This window comes from Apus apus, chromosome 4 (genome assembly GCF_020740795.1).
Source record: "Apus apus isolate bApuApu2 chromosome 4, bApuApu2.pri.cur, whole genome shotgun sequence".
Classification (NCBI taxonomy): Eukaryota; Metazoa; Chordata; class Aves; order Apodiformes; family Apodidae; genus Apus; species Apus apus.
The window spans coordinates 59,544,637-59,564,382 of NC_067285.1; the positions used below are offsets into that span (position 1 = coordinate 59,544,637).

A 19,746-nucleotide genomic window follows, 5' to 3' on the forward strand; every position below is an offset into this window, starting at 1 on the left:
CAGCCACTTAAACCAGTGCCACGTGGCAGCATTCGCTTGCCCAGGCGAAAGGAGGACAAGCTGATTTGTGACCATCTGTGGAACCTGAAGATATACAAGTCCATGGGACCTAATGAGATACATCCCAGAGTCCTGAAGAAACTGGTGGATGTAGTTGCCAAACCATTATCTGTGATACTTGAAAAGTCATGGCAGTCAGGTGAAGTCTGTGGTGACTGGAAGAAAGGACATGTTATGCCCGTATTTAAAAAGGGTAGAAAGGAGGACCCTGGGAATCACCGACCTATCAGCCTCACCTCTGTGCCTGGGAAGATCATGGAACAGATCCTCCTAGAAGACATACTAAGGCATGCAGAGGACAAGGAGGTGATCCAGGACAGCCAGCACGGCTTTACCAGGGGCAAATCCTCCCTGACCAACCTAGTGGCTTTCTACAACAAAGTGACTACATCAGTCGACCAGGGAAAAGCAGTGGATGTCATCTATCTGGACTTCTGCAAGGCCTTTGACACAGTCCCTCACAACATCCTTCTCACTAAATTGGAGAGATATGAGTTTGATGGGTGGACAGTTCAGTGAGTAAGAAACTGGCTAGATGGTCACATCCAGAGGGTAGTAGTCAATGGCTCTAAGTCCAGATGGAAAACAGTGACAAGTGGTGTCCCTCAGGGGTCAGTGCTGGGCCCAGTGTTGTTTAATATCTTTATTAACAATACTGACAGTGCCATTAGAGAGCACCCTCAGCAAGTTTGCTGATGACACCAAGCTGGGTGGTGCAGTTGATATGCCAGAGGGAGCTGGACAAGCTAGAGAAGTGCGCCCAGGTGAACTTCATGAGGTTCAACAAGGCCAAGAGCAGGGTCCTGCACCTGGGGCAAGGTAACCCAAGATATGAATACAGGCTGGGGGAAGTCACACTTGAGAGCAGCCCTGTGGAAAGGACCTGGGGGTACCAAGGGATCAAAAGCTGGACATGAGCTACCAATGTGCAGTGGGAGCCCCGAAGGCCAACTCCAGCCTGGGCTGTATCAAAAGAAGTGTGGCCAGCAGATCAAGAAACGTGGTTCTGCCCCTCTACTCTGCCCTGGCGACACCTCACCTAGAATACTGTGTCCAGCTCTGGTGCCCCCAGCACAAGAAAGATGTGGACCTGTTGGAACGTGTCCAGAGAAGGGCCATGAAAGTGATCTGAGGGCTGGAGCACCTCTCTTACGAGGACAGGCTGAGGGAGTTGGGGTTGTTCAGTCTGAAAAAGAGAAGGCTCCAGGGGGACCTCATAGTGGCCTTCCAGTACCTGAAGGGGCTACAGGAAAGCTGGGGAGACTCTTTTTACAGGGGCTTTCAGTGAAAGGACAAGGGGCTTTAAGCTGAAAGAAGAGAGATTTACAGATCAGGCATAAATTCTTCAGTGTAAGGGTGGTGAAACACTGGAACAGGCTGCCCAAAGATGTTGTGGGGGCTCCATCCCTGGAGGTGTTCAAGGGCAGGTTGGATGAGGCTCTGAGAAGCCTGTTGTAATGGAAGGTGTCCCTGCCCATGCAGGAGAGTTGGAACTGGATGATCTTTAAGGTCCCTTCCAACTCCAAAAATTCTGTGATTCTGTGATCATGATGGTACAATGCCTGAAGTAGAAGCCACTGATCCATGGATTTTTTTTCGTCACACCGCTGAAGTGAGATGGCTCCTCTGGCTCTGGGCTAGAGCAGAATCAGCTAGGACAGCTGCATTTTCTCACTCCAACTTCAAATGGGAAAAACCAAGCTGAAAAAAACCAACAACAATCTCCACCAACAGGCTAAAACACTGAGCACTTCTGATCCTACCAGTCACAGGTCATCCTGCCATTTCAGCATCTAAGGATCTTCCATGAAAACCTGCATTGCTCACACCAGAGCAAAGTCTCTTCAGGCACACAAAAGACTGAACTCTTTCTGTGTCGTCATGGCCTTTGAGCTGATTTTCACAAATCCTTACACGTTGGAGCTGTCTGGCTCTTCAGCATCACCATTTGCAAACTAAAGCTCACCACTGAGCACACTCCACCAGAATTTATCCTGACAAATCACTCTAGAACAGGCAAAATGTTCAGAATAGCAAAAGCTGATGGACTTTATGCCGTGAAGCTGTAAAGCCATAAGAACCTTTTTTTATTATTTTATTTCACTGAAGTACACCTAAAGGAAGAAAAGAATATCCTCTTTGACCAAACCAATATCCTGTAACTACAGTCTATATCACAAAACAAACAGTAGTAAAGAAAACTTCCTTAAAGCCTGCAGAGCTATTTCAAAACACCACACAAAGCAAAACTCTGCTTTAGTACATTTGCTACAAATTGAACAGGAATTTGAGTGTTGTTTTGGGTAACCTGAATCAAATCTCCCATATGAAAAAAGGGTATGAATCAAGCATTCCTACAACCTACTGCAGCTCCTGGCCTTCTCTGCATAGCACTCTGCAGGACGTAGCCACCCATGGAAAGGTCAGAGCTACATCAAGGTAGCCCCAGCTCGGACCCAACACTCATAGCCTGTAGGAGCAACTACATTGAAAATACATCTGACAAACCTCTCATGGGAATACTCACACACTGTCAATTAAGCATGAGGTGAAATGCTCTGCTGGATGGGGTTCAAGATGCATGACAAGATGCAACAGCAGTGCTTTGCACCAAAGCCCCACTGGGAGGTCTCCTGAATAGTATCAGAGGCTGTCCATGAAGCTTCACACCTCTGCTCTCTTCCTCCTTTCCAAGGCAGAGGGTATAGCTGCCAAAGACATCATCCATCATCATTAAGAGCTGGTTTTTCCTTACCACTGCATAGCTCCCCATCTTTCCTCTTGCACTCCTGGAGTTCACAACATTACCAAGACACACTGACTGAACAGGACTCTTTATCATCATGAGTCAAAGTTTTCCTGCTTCATAAATCTCCACTGGTTTTATTGCAGTATTGTTGCCATTCATTTTCCAACTGTTTTCCCTGTTGTGCCAAGTATTTCTTCAAAAAGTATAAATCCAAGGTGCTCCAACAAGTGACAGTCAAAAATCATCCAAGAAAGCAAAAACAAATGAAAAAAAAAATAAACTCCTGAAAGAAATCAAAGTCACCAGGGAGCAGATGTTTTGTATTAATTAGTGGCTACACTGAGTTGGGACAAAAAAAAACCAAACAGGCAAGAACCTTGGAAACATTTCCATCAGTGGAAACCAGCTACAGTGGAGTGCAAGCTGTAGCAGTACCTATTATTTATAGCCTACTGGAGGAAGAAAACATACACTACTTAATGAACTTGCAAGCTAATATTAACTGCAGATTTATATTTTATTATGTTGGCTTCATTCTGCTCTAAGTCTTCTCATTATTCCTTTTTAGCAAGAGCCAAAACGCTAGATTCATTCATCACAGATTCATAGGTCTTTACGGCCAGATGGACAAATGCAATCATAACACCAGCCAGAGAATTTTACCCAGTAATTTCTGCATTATGTCTGCAATTTGTTTGAATACACTGTTTACAAGGGGTGTGATATTGCCCTTTGACAAAGTTCTTCGGGTTGGCTGCTGGTGGCAGGCACAGCACCGGCCGTAGCTCCAGGGAACAGGACCAAAAGCTCACTTCGATAATCAGACCCATTAAAACAAGTAGGAAAGTGCCACTTTTTTTTCCTTGCAAGGACTTGCACTCAAGACAAGGCAAGAGGCCACAAGCATCTGCAGCCTGCATGGACAAACAAAATACCAGTGCTGCCTGCAGACCTGGGGTATCTGCAAATGGTTGAAGGATGCAGCCAGTTTCTTTAGGACCCTACTTAAAGCAAGCACCTTATTAAGGATTCACATAAAGTCACACACTAAAATTCTAACAGCTTCCCACTGCAATCAAAACAACTGCTGGCAGTGCCAAGATGAAATCTCACCTTCTTCCCTAAGTCGGACCATAACCAAGTATGGTCTCTGTTCCTAAAAGGTATCCTAGAAGACATGGGCAAATTCCATTATGCATATAACTAAAGCCAACAAAAGGAAAGAAACTCAGCACAGACACATTCAGAGCTGTCAAGGCTGTCAGCTTTCACTACCAGTGGACTTGCAAGACCTCACTGTCCAGCGCCAATAAAGCCTTCCTGTTGACAATAATGACTACTCTGCTGCCACTGAGTTCACTGAAGTAGAAAAAAAAAGATCTGACATAATGCTTAGATAGCATTCAGGAGCAAAAAAATGTTTGAGATGATCTACTGGCTTTTCAGGGGGGTTGACAGTTTATCCCTTCTATTTCTTTTGAGGGAAGAGGGCAGAGGTCACTAGTGGGAACAGCACATTGCCAACACATTTTAGGAAGAAACTGCATGTGAACATTAGTAAAACAAAGATGGATAGACCAAAAATTACTGGGGTTTTTGAGCAATTCGCTTCCAAAGGCAAGTATGCAGATAGTTTCCCCAAGAAGTTTTACTAGTTTGAGACATGCAAAACAATCGTTTGAGACATGCAAAACAATCTAAAAGAAAGAGAAACACGCAGAAACACCACAAAATGGACATTACTGATGCTTAATAATTAATTTTGTCTCAGGTGTTTCTCTGTCCCCTCAGAGAATTACAAACTTCAAACTGATTGTTCTGACCTCTTCCTAAAATTGAGTGGTCCAGGTTAGAGAATCCAGGAGTAACTTGGCAAGACATTTCAGTATTACCCCTCCATCTGGAAGCCCAGTGTTCTACCCTCTCTCTACAGGGTCAATACCTGCTACACAACCACCTAAACCTAGAAGCTCTCAACTTCTATGGGGGGCCTGCTTCCTCTCTGTGCACACCCCTCAAGGCACAGTTTGCTCAAGGAGCACACCAGCTGACCCCCTGCAGATGCTCACAAAAATGCCAAGAAGACAACAGGCAGGAGTTACCTTCTCCCCCAGGGCTGCCAGACCAGCTCATGTAGGTATTCCCCAATCTGCTGTGATAATACATGCTACATCACTTTCCCCAGAAGGCATCTCTCATCCTTCCTAGAGGTCATTTGCACAGCTCTACCTGGTCAAAGTCCTTCTAACATATCTCCTGTACAACTCAAATACTAGGGAAGAGATAGAGACAGAACGGTGCTTCCTACCACAGCAAGACAGTCACAGCATGCACTGAATGCTCCCATGGCAATTATTCCAGCCCAAAGCATCTTGAGGCTTCTTTGCAAAGCAGCAGCAGCAAAGCTGTGGTCACACGCACAGCCCAGGGCAGCCTGCAGGTCAGGTCCCAGCACCTTGCCCACAGCAGACAATGTGCCACTGAACCTCTGCCAACAGCCACGCATTACCTCCCACCCAGAAGTCAAGTGCTATGAATCACAGTGCTTACATCTGCTCCCAACCACCCCTCTCAACTAGCTTCCTTGCAGAAGACAGATAATTGCTTTCTAACTCCAAGAGGATAAGCGCATTAAACCTTCAGAGAGGCTCAGATACTGCACTGACCAAAGCCATAGCAAATACCAAAACTGAGACTGTAAGAGATAGAGAAGGTCAAAGAGACAACTAAAAGGGTAACAAATCCCTAGAGAGAACTAAGCTACTGAAGGCCAGTGCTCAAGTTTGCCAGCAGGGCTGGCTGTGAAGGCAACTGGGGCAGCAAACACTTCCACCTCAGCAAAACCTGTCACCTCAATGTCCAGCCAGTCACAGAGCAGAGGCAGGGACAGACACGATGTGAACAGAGGACAATCCATCTCTCCGTTCTGCCTGTGCCAAGAAACAGGGGCATCTTAAGAACAAAATACATTTTCAAAGGAAAAAGGAATCTGTACTAGCTTTTAAAATACACAGCGACTTTCCAGCAGACAAAGGAAATTCATTTAGCAAAGAGTGAGTTACAAAAAACCTGTTAATTCCAATGCAATCTTTAACACAGTACTTCTGTAACATTCTCTGAGTAAAGAAAAATACCTGGCTCAAGTCTATCCTGGTTGAAATGAGGCCATATCTCTCACCAGCACTTATAGTCAGTGAGAAAGATACATTTATGGCAGACATTTAAATTCTGTGTTTGGATGTTTTAATATAAGCACAAGATTTTCTTTTTTAAATAAAACCAACTTTTTAATGGGTAGGTTGAGGATCTGCTAAAGAGCTGCACTGAATACTCTCTCCTCCATAGAAGCGAGCCATTAGTAACTAATTCAGTACTTCCACAAAGTGACCTTTGTGCTTTTGTTTTTTATACATCCCATTTTGCCCTTGAACCACATGTAGATTTAGATTTATTTCCTAAAAGAGAAATTAAAATATAAAAACATACCAAAAAAGATTGTTTGATTGTTTTTGTTTTGGTGGGGGGGTTTTTTGTTTGCTTTTGTGGGGGTTTTTTTGTTGGTTTGGTTTGGTTTCTTGTGTTTTGGTTTTGTGTTTTTTCCTGGGGCAAGGTCTCATTTCCCGGACATCCCTGACCAGCGTTTAAAGCTCATAATTTTTCAAGAATATTCATACCTGCACACTTACAGGAATGGACCACAAAAATTGTAGCTCCAAGTCAGAAAGACCGGGGGGATCTAACAGCCCCACTTCTGCTTAAGAATCTGAAACAGAGTCCAAAACCATGGCTCAGCTGAGCAACCTCAGCTGGACTTTCCCGGGCCAAGGGGCTCCACTCTCCCTCAGCACATGCTGGAAACAAGGATTCCAGCAGAAGCAGCACAGGAATCCTTGGAACAAGAAAGCGTAAAACTGGCAAGATCAGAGAGCAAATCACCACATAATAAACTGCAATTTCTGCCAGATTTTATGAAACCCTGCTCCCACCTTCCCCCCTCAAAGCCTGCTGCAGAACTCTTTGCATTTTAGGGCAAAGCATAAACATTTCTTTACAGGTGAGAGTTTGTTTTCTTACTTCACAGAGAGAGAACAGCAGACATGGAAATGGACCGTATACCAGAGACAAAAATTTAAGTACCGGTGGGGGAGGTAACAGCGGAGGGGAAGAAGCTGTCAGACAAGCCCACAACTCTTCCTCTTCTCCCATGGTACCTGCCAGTTTACCCAGCTGTAAACTGATGCACTGCTTTGTATGTCAAATTATGGTGTCAGCGTTTACAATACCATAAGCAGACAGTGGTTCTGTCAGTGGTTCTGTCTAAGACAGCTTGCCTGTTTTCCATTATTTATTGCAAATTTTAAGATAAGAAACAGGCACTATCTTGGACTCTATCTTTTACTATTGTTTATTTCCCTTTTTAAAGGTGTCATTAGGCAGCAATGCTTTTATTCACGCACTTCAAGGCTATGCATTCCAAATGTCGTTTTACTGTCAAAAGGATAGTCGTTTCCATTTAAAAGCCATGATTGAGTCTTTTTAAATCTCTTGAAAAGCCATACATCACACATCAGACTGATCCCAAAAAGACCATTAGACATGAGCTGTCCTAGTAATTCCACTGCAGTAAATTTATAAATTAATGGGATTACTCCTGTGAGTAAAATAAACACAGCACCGAGACTATGCTCTAGAATAATGCAAAGCACACAGGGAACCATTCCAATACATAAAATTAAGGTCAGATACCTCCTCAAAGCATCCTTACAAAGCACTGTGAGCAGATAGAAATGTGTCAAAACTTACTCGTTTTTCAAACACAAGGTACATACCTGCAAGTACTAAACACCTACAGAATTACAGTAAATGCAGTAACTGTGTGGATGCATGACATACGAAGCCAAGATACTAAGAGCAATCTAGTAAGCACAATGTTCTGATGGTGTGTATTTCTACCCGAAGCATTAGACTAATTGAAATATACTGATATGAAAATTAAGACTTTTCACACCTGCTTCTACTAAATACACAAAAAACGTCTGTGAAAAAGACTTCATTCACTGATTAAAGCTAAATATTGTGATGTTATACCCAAATATGCATTTATCCAGTGTGCCATGACACAGAAATTATATGTCACTATGAAACAACACACACGTAAGTCAACACAGTGAGAACAGGTAGGCTTATTCCAGACTCTGGAATGAGTAATCTGCAAATTACAACCTTCCTTTATTTTTGCCTGCACCAGACCCACCCCTTTAATTGTACTCATTTATTAATTCATTACAAATGTTACATTAAGATAAAGCATTAAGATAAAAAACCCTGGGAAGATTAAGAGGAAGAGGACAGTTGTTTGTAATTTAAGACTAGAAGAATATTCTTTAAACAAATACAACACGTTACAAAGTCACACTCATTTTGTCATTCTCACCTTTGTCTATTCCAGTCAATGTCATTATTTCTCACCCTGTTTCTTTTGATTTGCTTAACAATACACTTCGCTGTTACAGCGCTGCCTCAACAGCACTCACGTCTGCTGAAAAGCTCTAAAATTAAATATAGTTTGTATTTAATGACAATGATGCAGGTATATTGTGGAGTTAGTTTATCATGTACTGCATTATTTTAATTTGCTCACATACCCCTTTTTAAGATCATCTAGGTGACATCCAAGTAAGATCTGCAAACCAATCCAAATCCACAGGCGATGTGTAACACATCATGAAGTTTAGGGTGGAGGGAGGTCATTAAACAATTCCTTTGTTCATTCTGTGTTTTACATAAATAATTTATATAAACCACTTCTCAAACCCTAGTACTTACAACAGAGAGATTTAAAACACATGCATTTTTAAACTAAAGGAGGTGCAAGAAGCCCAGCTGCAAACTGCAGAGTAGCCTCTCACACCCTATTATCGTAGGGAATTAATTATAAAGTAATCACATATTTCTGAAATACCAGAACTTCAAAATTCAAAATGCTTTCTGTGTACTCTTTAGAATATTTTCTTTGTGACTGATTTGTGAATTTGTAAAAAATAGTCAAAGGGAAGATGGAAATCTCTGATTCTAATCAATGAACTCTGCTAAAGAGTTAAAAATAATGGCTAAACAATACTTGAATATGCATGGAATAACATTGAGCCTTCATCCTTCGCTACATGTTTTGCTTTTAGTGTAGAAAATCAGAAAAGGGGATGGAAATAAAAATATATTTCCCTATTATAGGAAAATCCGTGGAAAAAATAATTCAGTTTTCCCAACATATAACCTTCAGTACATAACTGGAGATACTGATGAAGGTGACCAGGTTTATGATACAGGCTGGGCACTTGATACTTCCCCATTAAAAAATGGCAGAAGCTTCTGAAACTCAGCTGTCCTTGCAAAAAGCTATTTTCATGCTAATGAACCCAAACACTGAATTTACTTTTTTCCCTTCCAAATCTTACCCTAGATTTATAAGGCATTTTCCCCTAAGTGTTCCTCCACTAGAGGGTAAAAGAGAAAATCATGCACTATGAATTGTTAGCTGCCTATAAAGTCACTGTGTATCACAATAAGGTTTATAGAAAAAAAAATATAATGCGGGGGTTAAAGGAAAAAGTAATGATGACAATTTTTTATCCTCTATGCAACTACGTTGTTACATACCACCAACACAGCACAAAACATCGGCTAGTTGTTCATGGCGAGTAGGATGAGGGATAATAATAAAAAAAACCCAACCACAAACAGAAAAACCAATACCACCAACTTTTGAAAACAGGGTCTAAGATGGCTACTTCCATCTGAGCAAAAGTGGAGTTCTCAACCGTCTGAATATGACAACTAACCCCAGGGGAGGACCTCTCTCACCAGAGCTCAGAAGCAGCCAAACTAAACTTTTCAAACCCACACCGGTGCCAAGTGTCAGCGGCACAGGGCTGGGCAGGCGACTGCAGCCTCTGAGGTTTCTCTGGCTTGAGGCTGCGCCTGCTGCAGGGCGAGCCGTTCCCAGAAGCGGAGCTCTTCAGTAGTAATTGGCAAAGGAGACATGCTGCGAGAAGCACTTGTCAAATAATGCTTGTTTACAAATACATCTCCTAGCAGCAAAGGACAGCAGTTATTGAATAAGTTCAGGTCTGCAGTCAGACCCCTCCTACCTGCAGTCTTTCAGCTTTGCATTTACTGAAGAGACAAGAATTAGAGAGCAGCAGTCAAAAAACAGAGGGAGGGAGACCCTGGAGCAAGCTGCCGACCAGTACTGTACTACTCCCCTGCAGCCCCCCCCCCCCCCGTAAAGATGATACTAAATCCGTTCGCTAGGCAGCGTCATTAATTCTTTCCAGGACCGTTTACTATCGTGTAAAAGTCCTATGCTGCAGCTGCCTGGTCGTGCCGAGACACCTCTACGCTCGGTGAACGGTACAATTGACTCCAAGAGTTCTATCCAGATTTTCCAGGAATTGGCACGGATGACCAAGACAGCGCTCTGAGCATCAGCCAATCCCTCGGCCAAGCTGTCAGGGCAGAGAGGAGCGCGCAGGACGCCGTGCCTCCCAAGGGACAGGTGAGTAGAGCAGAAAGCAGCCACGCTGCCCCCAGCATCGCTCCCACGGGTGAAATCTTCCGAAACCGCGTGGGGGCAGAAGGATCGGGCCCACCGTCATCTTACCAAGGCAAAGCCATTTCCATCATCCCCCAAAACAATGCACTTTCTGAACATTTGATACCTTCACACACAGGGAAACAGCACTTTCCCCTTCTTCTGCATTTATTTTTTTTTTTTAAAGAAAACTGCAGTTCACACTATTCTCGCTCTCCAAAATAAATTACAGCTAGCTGGTTCCCTCAGGCCACATCTTTGAAATTCTGGTTCGCTTTTCCTTCACCAACCCCTGCATACCTCCTCCCTCTGAAGGAGTTCCACAAATTATCATGGTGCATCACGCAACCAGCCTGCAACGAGCCGCTCGCATCCCCTTCAGATGCCGAACTTCACCCATTGCTTATACATTACAGCCTGCCCGGGGATCCAAAAAGAAGAATGAAAAGCCCCAAGCAGTGCCCACACTACCTATAGACAAATATATATACATATATATATATATATATGCAACAACAAAACAACACAAAACCAAACAGTCCGGTTTGAAAGCCTGTAAGTACCCTACTAGACAAGAAGCCGGGACACATGTTTTCTGCTGTTAGCCACATAGAGATTAAATGTACCAAAAAATCAGTCCCCAGTGGCCGCGCTCCGCGGCGTTGCTGGTTAAATACCGGCACCTCCGCGGCTTCCCCTCCTTTTTAGAGACGCCTTTGAAGCCACGAAGTAAGCGCACTGCGGCCAGCGCTTGTAGGGCTCCGCATCGGGAGCTTCTCCCAGTTCGGCCCAGTACCCCCGAGCCTCAACCAGTCTCGCCGTCCCGAAACACCCCCCGCCCCGGACAAACTCCCCCGTGCGGAGCCCTGCAATGCGCCCCTCCCAGCTCCACCCCCCCACGCGAATGCACCTGTACAACTCCGCCGGTACAAGCCGCTAGGAAACACACCCGTAAAAACGCCCCCATGCTGAGACACCTCTGCGATACCACACCCGTGCCCCCTCTCCTAAAAAAAACCAAACCCACAAACCTGCAAAACGTACCCGTGCCAACCCAAACCCGCCCGTGCCAGCCTACCCGCACCCCACGGCAGCGCTGCCTCCCCGCTTCCCATCCAGGGGATGCGCAGCGGCCGCTGCCGCCTCCCTTCCCCAGGACCCCCTCAGCCCCATCGGCCAGCTTTCGCGGCGCGGCACCCGCCTCCTCGCGGGTGAAGCCCCCGTTCCCCTCCCCAGAAATCTTCCAAAATCGAGTCCGGTGAGCCCGGAGCGGCGCACCGCCGCGCAGCTTCCCTCCTCGCCGGGCGCTGCCCCGACGGCCCGGGCGCCCCGTCCTCGCTCACCCTCGCTGCCGGGGCTGGCCAGCAGGCTCCGGAGCGCGGCGCACAGCAGCAGCGGCAGGAGGCACGTCCAGCCGGGAGCCGGCGCCCCGGCGCGGCCGGCCCAGCCGCCACCGCCCCGCGGCCTCATCCCGCCGCCCCTCAGCGCATGGGGCGGCAGCAGCCCCCGGCGCTACCCGCTCGGGTCGGCTCGGGACGGGACGGGGCGGGCTGGCACCGCGGCTCCGCTCCGCTCCCGTCCAGCCGCCGGCGCGACTGGGGAGCTAAGGGGCGGGGATGGCGGAGGCGGCCCCGCGTCGCCGTGGAGACGCCCCCGACGGGGCGGACCCGCTGCCGCCGTCATCCCGTGCAGGGAACGGAGATCGCCGCATCTCAGGGCGCCCTGGGGTGCAGTGGGGACCGCACCGAGAGTGGCTCCCCCGCCGGGAAACCATCCCCCTCGAGGCCCCCGCTGCCTGCGGGGAGAGGGTCGGCAGCGCCGTCCCTGCGAGGTGTCCCTCGGGCCCCGGCGAGCTCTCTGAGGAGCCCCAGTGTTCCCCGTAGCTGCCGCCAGTCGTGGTCCCGGAAAATTCCCCCGCCTCTCAGCCCACAGACCGAGGGAGGTCAGGTCGGGCAAGCCTGAGAGGAAAGCTTGTCCCCGGCCAGGAAAGCAAAAATGCTAGAAATGCTGTAATGAAGCCAATAGGAAGATGATTTTCAGGTGTATTTTACCTCAGGTCGCCGCCAGAGCACAGCTGTGTATCCAGCGTTGACAACTAGTTTCATAGAAGTTTTCACTGAGGCTGTGTACCCCTCCGAGCCATAAGTGCTACTTAAAATTAAAAACAAAACAAAACACAAAAACAATAATAATAAAAAAATCCCCAATGTACGAGAAATTAATTCCTGGAAGTTTATTCACCCGCACCAGTTTCTTCTCTGAGGAGACTACCTCCACATAAGCCAATAAAGGCAAAAACCTTGCCTTGCGGGTACACAAACAGAGAGTCAAGGTTGACTAGAACCCTTCTCACCTGGTGCTGCCTCCTCCATTTCACCTCATTGCCAAGATTTTGGTCTATTAATTTCTATTTTAAAAGCAGTAAGAGAAGGTTGAGCACCTGCAAAAGGCCCTCTCACCAGGGGGCAAGGCTCAGGACCAGGGCTCCAAACAAGTTGCAATTGAAATTACAAAATCTCTAAAGCCAGCTTTAAGAGGTCAAATAGTCTTCCATCGGGGAACTGCCGATAACACAGCTTTTACACTGACACTGTTCATTTCATTATCCATAAGTAGCTGAACAATGTGTTTCTCTGTGCTCTTGCACCATTTATAAACCTAAGCTACTGCCAAAATAGAAACATAGTCCTAAGCTGTACATGCATATTATTTTCAAAACTGTTTGCTCCCTTTGCAAGAGGATTTTCTGCCTTGAGCTATTCAACATTTTTACTGCCACCAGGAGGACAAGGAAGGGGCTTTGCTTTACAACAGGAGGTACATCGGTAAAGTTGCCGGCCGAATGAGAAACATTGCGTGCCTTTGTTTACAGCAGTGCATCGCGTGTTTAGTTTTCAAATATCCTACTGGTTTGTAGTTCAAAAGGCACCACAGTTTGGTGTCAGATCGCTCCTTCTTAAAGCTGCATGGCCAGATCCTCAGCTGGAAATAAATCACAGCTGAGAACATGTGGTCCCAGTCCTGCATCAGATCTAGGATGGGAGTCGCACCCTATGGAATGCTCATTTCTAGGGATTTGCCCTCTGTAGAAGCAGTGGTAAGTTTTGCAACCCAGAAATTAGGGCAATGCAGGAAAACATAATCAGAAACAGCATCTTGCTAGCATAGCAAAAAGTATCAGAAAACAAAGAACTATCAAAACACCAAGCTGGATGGTAGCCTCTCATAGCCAAAGGGCAATATTCCTGTAGCTAGACAAGTCTCTTATCACAGTCCCATGTCAAACTGTTGTTTGCTACTGATTTTTTGCTGCTATTTGACAGTCATTAACTACGGTTTGGACAGCTAGGCTTATAATTTAGAGGCATTTCAGATGATATGTTAGTGACATCTTAATTTTCTAGGAAACACTGAGATGAGCTTCATATGATTCATAAGCTGTTTAAGAATAGCCACTGTGCTCTAGGCTTTATCCTAGCTGTTTGGTTTGTTGTTTTTTTTCTGCAGGAAACCAGCTCTTATTCCAAGACATTTGGTTTGTTCTCCACCCTGGCTGTGGCACAGGAAGATTGTCCCAACCTTATTTTCCAGGATATCATTGAGTAGTGATAAGAAAACAAATACAGCCATATAAAATTATTATTGCTTTATCCCCAAACAAAGGGTATTTCTACTCTATTTACTGTCTAGTTAATCCTATTTGTTGGGGACTCAACCTTCTACAATTCTGCTCCCCATTTTGTCACCAGTCTTGTTAGTAATCTGTAGCAGGTAATTCTCTCCTGCCTTTTGCCTTATCAGTGCACCCAGAGGGCTCTTAGAGGACAGAAAATTTAGCTAAGTGCTGCAGCATTCCTGGTAGCCTTGATGGGTTCATCAGAGAGAAGATGGACAAGCTGATGGAATCCCTTCCTATTGCACACCAAAGAGTATGTCTTTTGTGCTTTGAGCAAAAATCACAATATGTGGGTCACAAGATGTTCAAAAACCAAAAACCAGGCTTATGCCATTTTCCCTCATATTCAGCCTATATTTAGTGTTAGTTTCAGTTTTTTCCCCTGCATCTCATTTATTCATCTCTGCCCCCTACATTTATGCCTTTTCACCTATGCAAACTGTATTCCCTCTTAATCATCACTCAGTTAAAATCTATATTTCATCCTTTAAATCTTTTTTCTTGTGAGTCATTCCTATAAAGTATTAGTAATACTGTTATGCTCCAAACTCCCTCCAGTTTTCCCAATATCTCCCTCATAACAGTTTGCCCAGAAGTGTAATCATACTAAAGCTATAATAAACAACTCTCTCTGAAATGCTTTTGCATATAGTGTCTGAAACTGAAATGACAGCTTTGCTCTCTGTAACTTGCTGCTTCATATCTAATTTGCTGTCAGCTATTACACTGATTTTAAAGTATTTATTAAACCAGACATCTTTTGAGCTAGGGAATTTCAGATTATTTCACTTAGATATGCAAAAGCTCATTTTCTCAAATTTAATTTAATTTAATTTCTCTTCCATGTATGTAGCTCCCTCCATATAATTTCTGTGTTCTGATTGGCTTCTAATTCTGCATTGCCAATTCATTTTGTTAGTGTGCTGTTTATCCCATCATCAACAGGATACACTGGAACAATAAATGAGTATATCCTTCAGATTATTTCAGGAACAAAAAGCTGCCAACCAAATCCATTCCCTGTATCATTATCCTTTGCTGAAGTGTAAGGGCATAACACTTATTGCATCTCTGTGTTCAATAGGGCTACCATCTGAGAAAATATTCAATTTCATACTTTAAGTGTAAACAGTCCCACCATGTCTTTATTGCATTAATGGAATAGAAGGCCCACTGTAATGCAACAAACTGTTTAATTAGTTAAGGCATATAAGCATTTCCGTTTTCCTTTGAAAAGTCCTTTTCTTTAAAAAGACTCAGAGAAGATGACACCTTTAAGGAACACCCTTATGAAATTCGGTAAGTAGTTTTTTGTTTTTCCCCACAAGCCCTTTGAAACAGCAGAAGTACCTTCTATTAAAAAACTAAATGCATATTAAAAGCAAAAGCAATCTAGGAGCAGCGAAGCAGCTTTGCATAGCAGGTATATATGGATTTGTATCATGCATGCAACTGCAATTTTGACACAAAATGGCTGTGTTCAACAAACACCACAGCAGCCCGGGTAGGACTTCAGAAAGCAATAGTCAGAGCCCCAGCGGACAACAGAAACATCTGTACCAAGAGCCAGAGGGGACAGAAAAGTTGCAGGTGGGCCACCCCTTGGCCAGAGGAGGTATTATCAGTGATTGTGCCCTTCGGGCACTGCTGAAGTCTTGATACTTCAGCGTGAAGAAAGATGTTCACCAGCAAACTGGTATTTGTATGAAGAAAAATGAGCAAGTGGTAAATAAAGCATTTCCAGTGGAAGTTCACAACCCTGCCACTTGTACGGTCTCGGCACCAATTTGTCTTTTGCCACTTCGGAAAATCTGCTAACTTCATTTAGTCTGAAATCAGATCCAAAGCCATGAAAATCCGTGGGAAAAATATGTGAATATTTGTTTCAGTCAGAAAAGGCTTAGAGAAAGCATGACATTTCAGCCTGGCATTTTATTTTGGAGGGCTTCATCACCAGCCCTTGGTTCTGATAACAGTTCTTCCAGAGGTCCCTGACCTGGCAGCACACTGTCATTTACAAATGCTGTGCCACTACTGCCCTCTCTCACAGTACTGCAGTGACCCCACAGAGCCAGATCCCAGGTGTTAAAAAAACCAACTGTCCATTTGCAAGCAAAGGAATGGTCCCTGGCCCAGGGGCTCAATGTATATCACTTCACATGCCAGTCTGAATTAGACTGATCAGCAAAATAATCCAGGCCAGACATGGAAATATATGCTCATGAGCACCAGGAGCTGCAGCAGATGGAGCTGGCTTTACTTGCAGCCCAACCCACTACTTATCGAGTATTGCGGTGTTCCTTTGCATCACACCAGAATAAAGCATTAAAGGGAATAAATGAAAAGGCTTTGTAAAGATTTATGGATATTTTTCTAATGCAGAAAGTGGAGCACAGGAGAAAGTGCAAAGGCTAATTTGATTACATTTTTAGCCCTGTACAAATTTAATAATGGACTCACTTCCACATTTCTCATGGCAAGCTATTTACACGCATCCACTAACTGCAATAGCTCAGCACATCATGCTCTTGAATCTGCCTTCCCAACCCAATTCTGTGAGGAAGAGGAGTGTTACTATTCTGCACAGATAGACAGAACCAAAGGATACGTTAAACATCCAGATAAAAATTGCTGGATTGATTATGGCTCCTCTAGATCAGGGACAATCTTAAAATATTAATTATGTTATTCTTGTATCAAAATAAGGATCAGCAGATATTAAGAGGAACTTATCTCCTCAAGACATTCAGTGAGGAGCTTTAGCAGACCCTGCGCAAGCTCAGGCAAGTGACTTGGTTACATTTGCAAGTACTAGAGTGCTTTGTGAAAACCTAGCCCTTGAGTAACTTGCTCAAGGTCACACCAAAGGTGTGTGGCAGACCTGAATCAAGTTCAAAAGCTATTAGAGCATCCATTTGCTTTCCATTCTCACTTTTCCTTTTCCAGCATGTCATTTTGGATCAGGATCTATGCCAGCAAATGTGGACATTACTTTAGTTCAAGGGTTCACGTTCAGTGCTTCACCCATTAAATGCACATTCTTTCAAGGTACAAATACAATAACGGATATAATGACAAAAATCACTATATTAATGTATAATTAAGTAGTGAAGTACATTAATCTCCTACATATGGTCCAGAACTCAGTTGCTTTCTGAACTATTTTTCATAAGGTCACAAATGTCTTCTTTAATTTCTAAGGCCAGTCTGGATCGCTACCCTGAATTTCTTTGCTTACAGGCAGATTAATTTTGTGAACTCGAGCTACTGCCTCGTATTCCACACCCAGGCCAACCGTGTCTACTCTCCTCTTGTTTGAGGAAAGCAAATCCATTTAATCTCACCTCATTCCTCCAAGTAGAACTGTTTGATACTGACTTCTTTATTACAACCTACCCCTAATGATTTCCTAAATAAATCACATCCTTTTTGGTCACTCAGTATCTCAAATACTTGCAAATGCTTAGCAATTTCAGCTGCCAACACATTCATTTATGTTCTTGTGAGATGGCATCTGGATCACAGCTATAGTCTGAGTCCTTTCCATCAGCTAATTGCAACTGTTTTTGAAATGCAGGAGCATATTTATTTCTCTCCTTCCTTTGCATTGCTCAAGTTCTGCCATTAGGTAGGCTTTGTGTTCCAAACTCAGAAATACTTGGTTTGCAAAACTGCAGCATCTACTCAGAGAAGTGCTTCAACAAGTGTAAATATTTTTTTTTTGCATATGTTTCGTTAAGTAATTTTTAAACAACATAGTGACAAGGCAGGATCAGGGCCAACTTTCTGGGACAGGCTGCCACATGTGACATATTTGGACACAAATACTGCCTGGTGACCTCCAATCCATGTGTTTCCCACTTTCAGTAGCTTTCAGTGTTCCTTTCCCTTCCAAGAGTTACAAACTCTTCCAGGGATGGGACACCCACAACTTCCGCAACTTCCCTGGACAACCTGTTCCAGTGTCTCATCACCCTCACACTAAATAATTTATTTCTGATGTCTAATCTAAATCTCTGTTCCAGTTTTGATCCATTCCCCCTTGTCCTCTCACTACAAGCCCTTGTAAAAAGTCCCTCCCCAGCTTTCATGCAGGCCCCCTTCAGGTACTGGAAGGCTGCTATGAGGTCTTCCCTGAGCCTTCTCTTCTGCAGGCTGAACAACCCCAACTCTCTCAGCCTATCCTCATAGGAGAGGTGCTCCAGACTTCTGCTCATATTTGTGGCCCTCCTCTAGACTTTCTCCAGGAGCTCTATGTCCTCCTTATGTTGGGAACTCCAGAACTGGACACAGGTACTCCAGGTAAGAGTCTCACAAGAGCTGAGTAGAGGGGCAGAATCACCTCCCTTGACCTACTGGCCATGCTTCTTTTAATGCAGCCCAGGACACAGTTGGCTTTCTGGACTGGAAACACACATTGCGGGATTATGTTGGGCTTCTTGTCCACCATCTCCCTCAAGTCCTTCTCCTCTGGACTGTTTTCAGTCCATTCTCCACCCAGCCTGTATTTGTGCTTGAGGAAGCTATTTCTCAGTTGAGAATATCCCTTAATTCAATGCTCAATGCCAGGGGCCTGAATGAGGGGCAAGTAAAATCCTGTTAAAAAAGACTTGCTTTAAAGGTCAGCATTACACCTGAGGTGAGGCTGAAGGGGAACACCATCCAGCCTGGCTCTTGCACTGTGGCTATCACAGTAGCATTTTTGCATTACTGTTCATTGGTAGCCTAGTTTAATAACTCAACCAGTATCATAGGAACTAGACAAGCCAAATCCAATGCTTGCACTGGTCTGCCTTACTTCACCTCTCTGTTCTTCTGAGTCTGCCCCTTCCCTTGCAGACACTTCCCTTTCCCAGACCCAAGCAAGTCTGCCTTTTAACATAACCATTGGCCATGTCCACTTGTCTCTTCATGGAAGCCCTTCTTGTTAACTTTGACATCCCTTGCCAGACCCAATTCCAGTTGGACTTCAGCTTCCCTAACCCATCCCTGCAAACTCCATGTGTTTGTATTCTTCATAGGTTTCACTGAAGTATTACCAGTGTACTGGACAGTACTGGGGTGTAAACAAACTGTCTGCATCATTACATGGCTACAAATGAAAACTGGCAGTTTGTTACCAGTTATTTCTCCTTTTATAGCCTCTCCTCCTTGCTCTCTAAACTTTATTCCCTTTTCTGTCTCTTGTAAAATCATCTGGGCTATGGCTTCTTTGCTTAATCTCTACTCAGTTCATCATTTTGTAGGTTCTGCCTTCCCATCTGTGCACTCCCAGACACTTCTGGGTGCCTCTGTTTTTTACATTTAATTCTGCCCCCAGCTAAACAGAAGAGTAGGTGATTACAATTGCATTCCATCAGGAGGTGAAGGAGATGGGGCCACATGCACAGCAAGTCAAGAAAGGAGTGGCAATCAGATTACAGCTATAGCCTAGAGCAGAATACTTCCTAATGTGAACTTGTAATGGGTCTCTGGTTGAGGGCATGTAATAGACATTTTACCCAGAGTGCAGTAGTCGTTCAAAGACATCTACTTCAGGAAATACTGAGCTTGGTATAAACTTAAACTTGGATAAAACCATTTCAGAATTTCTGATTGTGTAGCTCCTTTAGATGAGGAAGATACATAGGGACGTTAATAGTGAAATAAGCAGGTGAAGAGAAGTCATTA

At 44.4% G+C, this 19,746-nt stretch overlaps 1 protein-coding gene across 15 annotated transcripts in view; it reads right to left on the minus strand.

Annotated features, from left to right (window-relative positions):
• The window catches only part of EPHA5 (EPH receptor A5), a 194,596-nt gene extending 182,693 nt beyond the window's left edge, over window positions 1-11,903 (minus strand). For 2 of the 15 annotated variants that reach the window (XM_051616979.1, XM_051616988.1), the window contains exon 1: window positions 11,744-11,897. In XM_051616979.1, coding sequence (XP_051472939.1) covers window positions 11,744-11,870 — 127 coding nt within the window. In that variant the 5' untranslated portion in view covers window positions 11,871-11,897. Of the gene's footprint in view, window positions 1-11,743 lie in introns of all 15 variants that reach the window. The other 13 variants (XM_051616984.1, XM_051616983.1, XM_051616980.1 and 10 more) reach the window with 9 other exon arrangements.
• Between the last annotated feature and the right edge of the window lie 7,843 nt (window positions 11,904-19,746).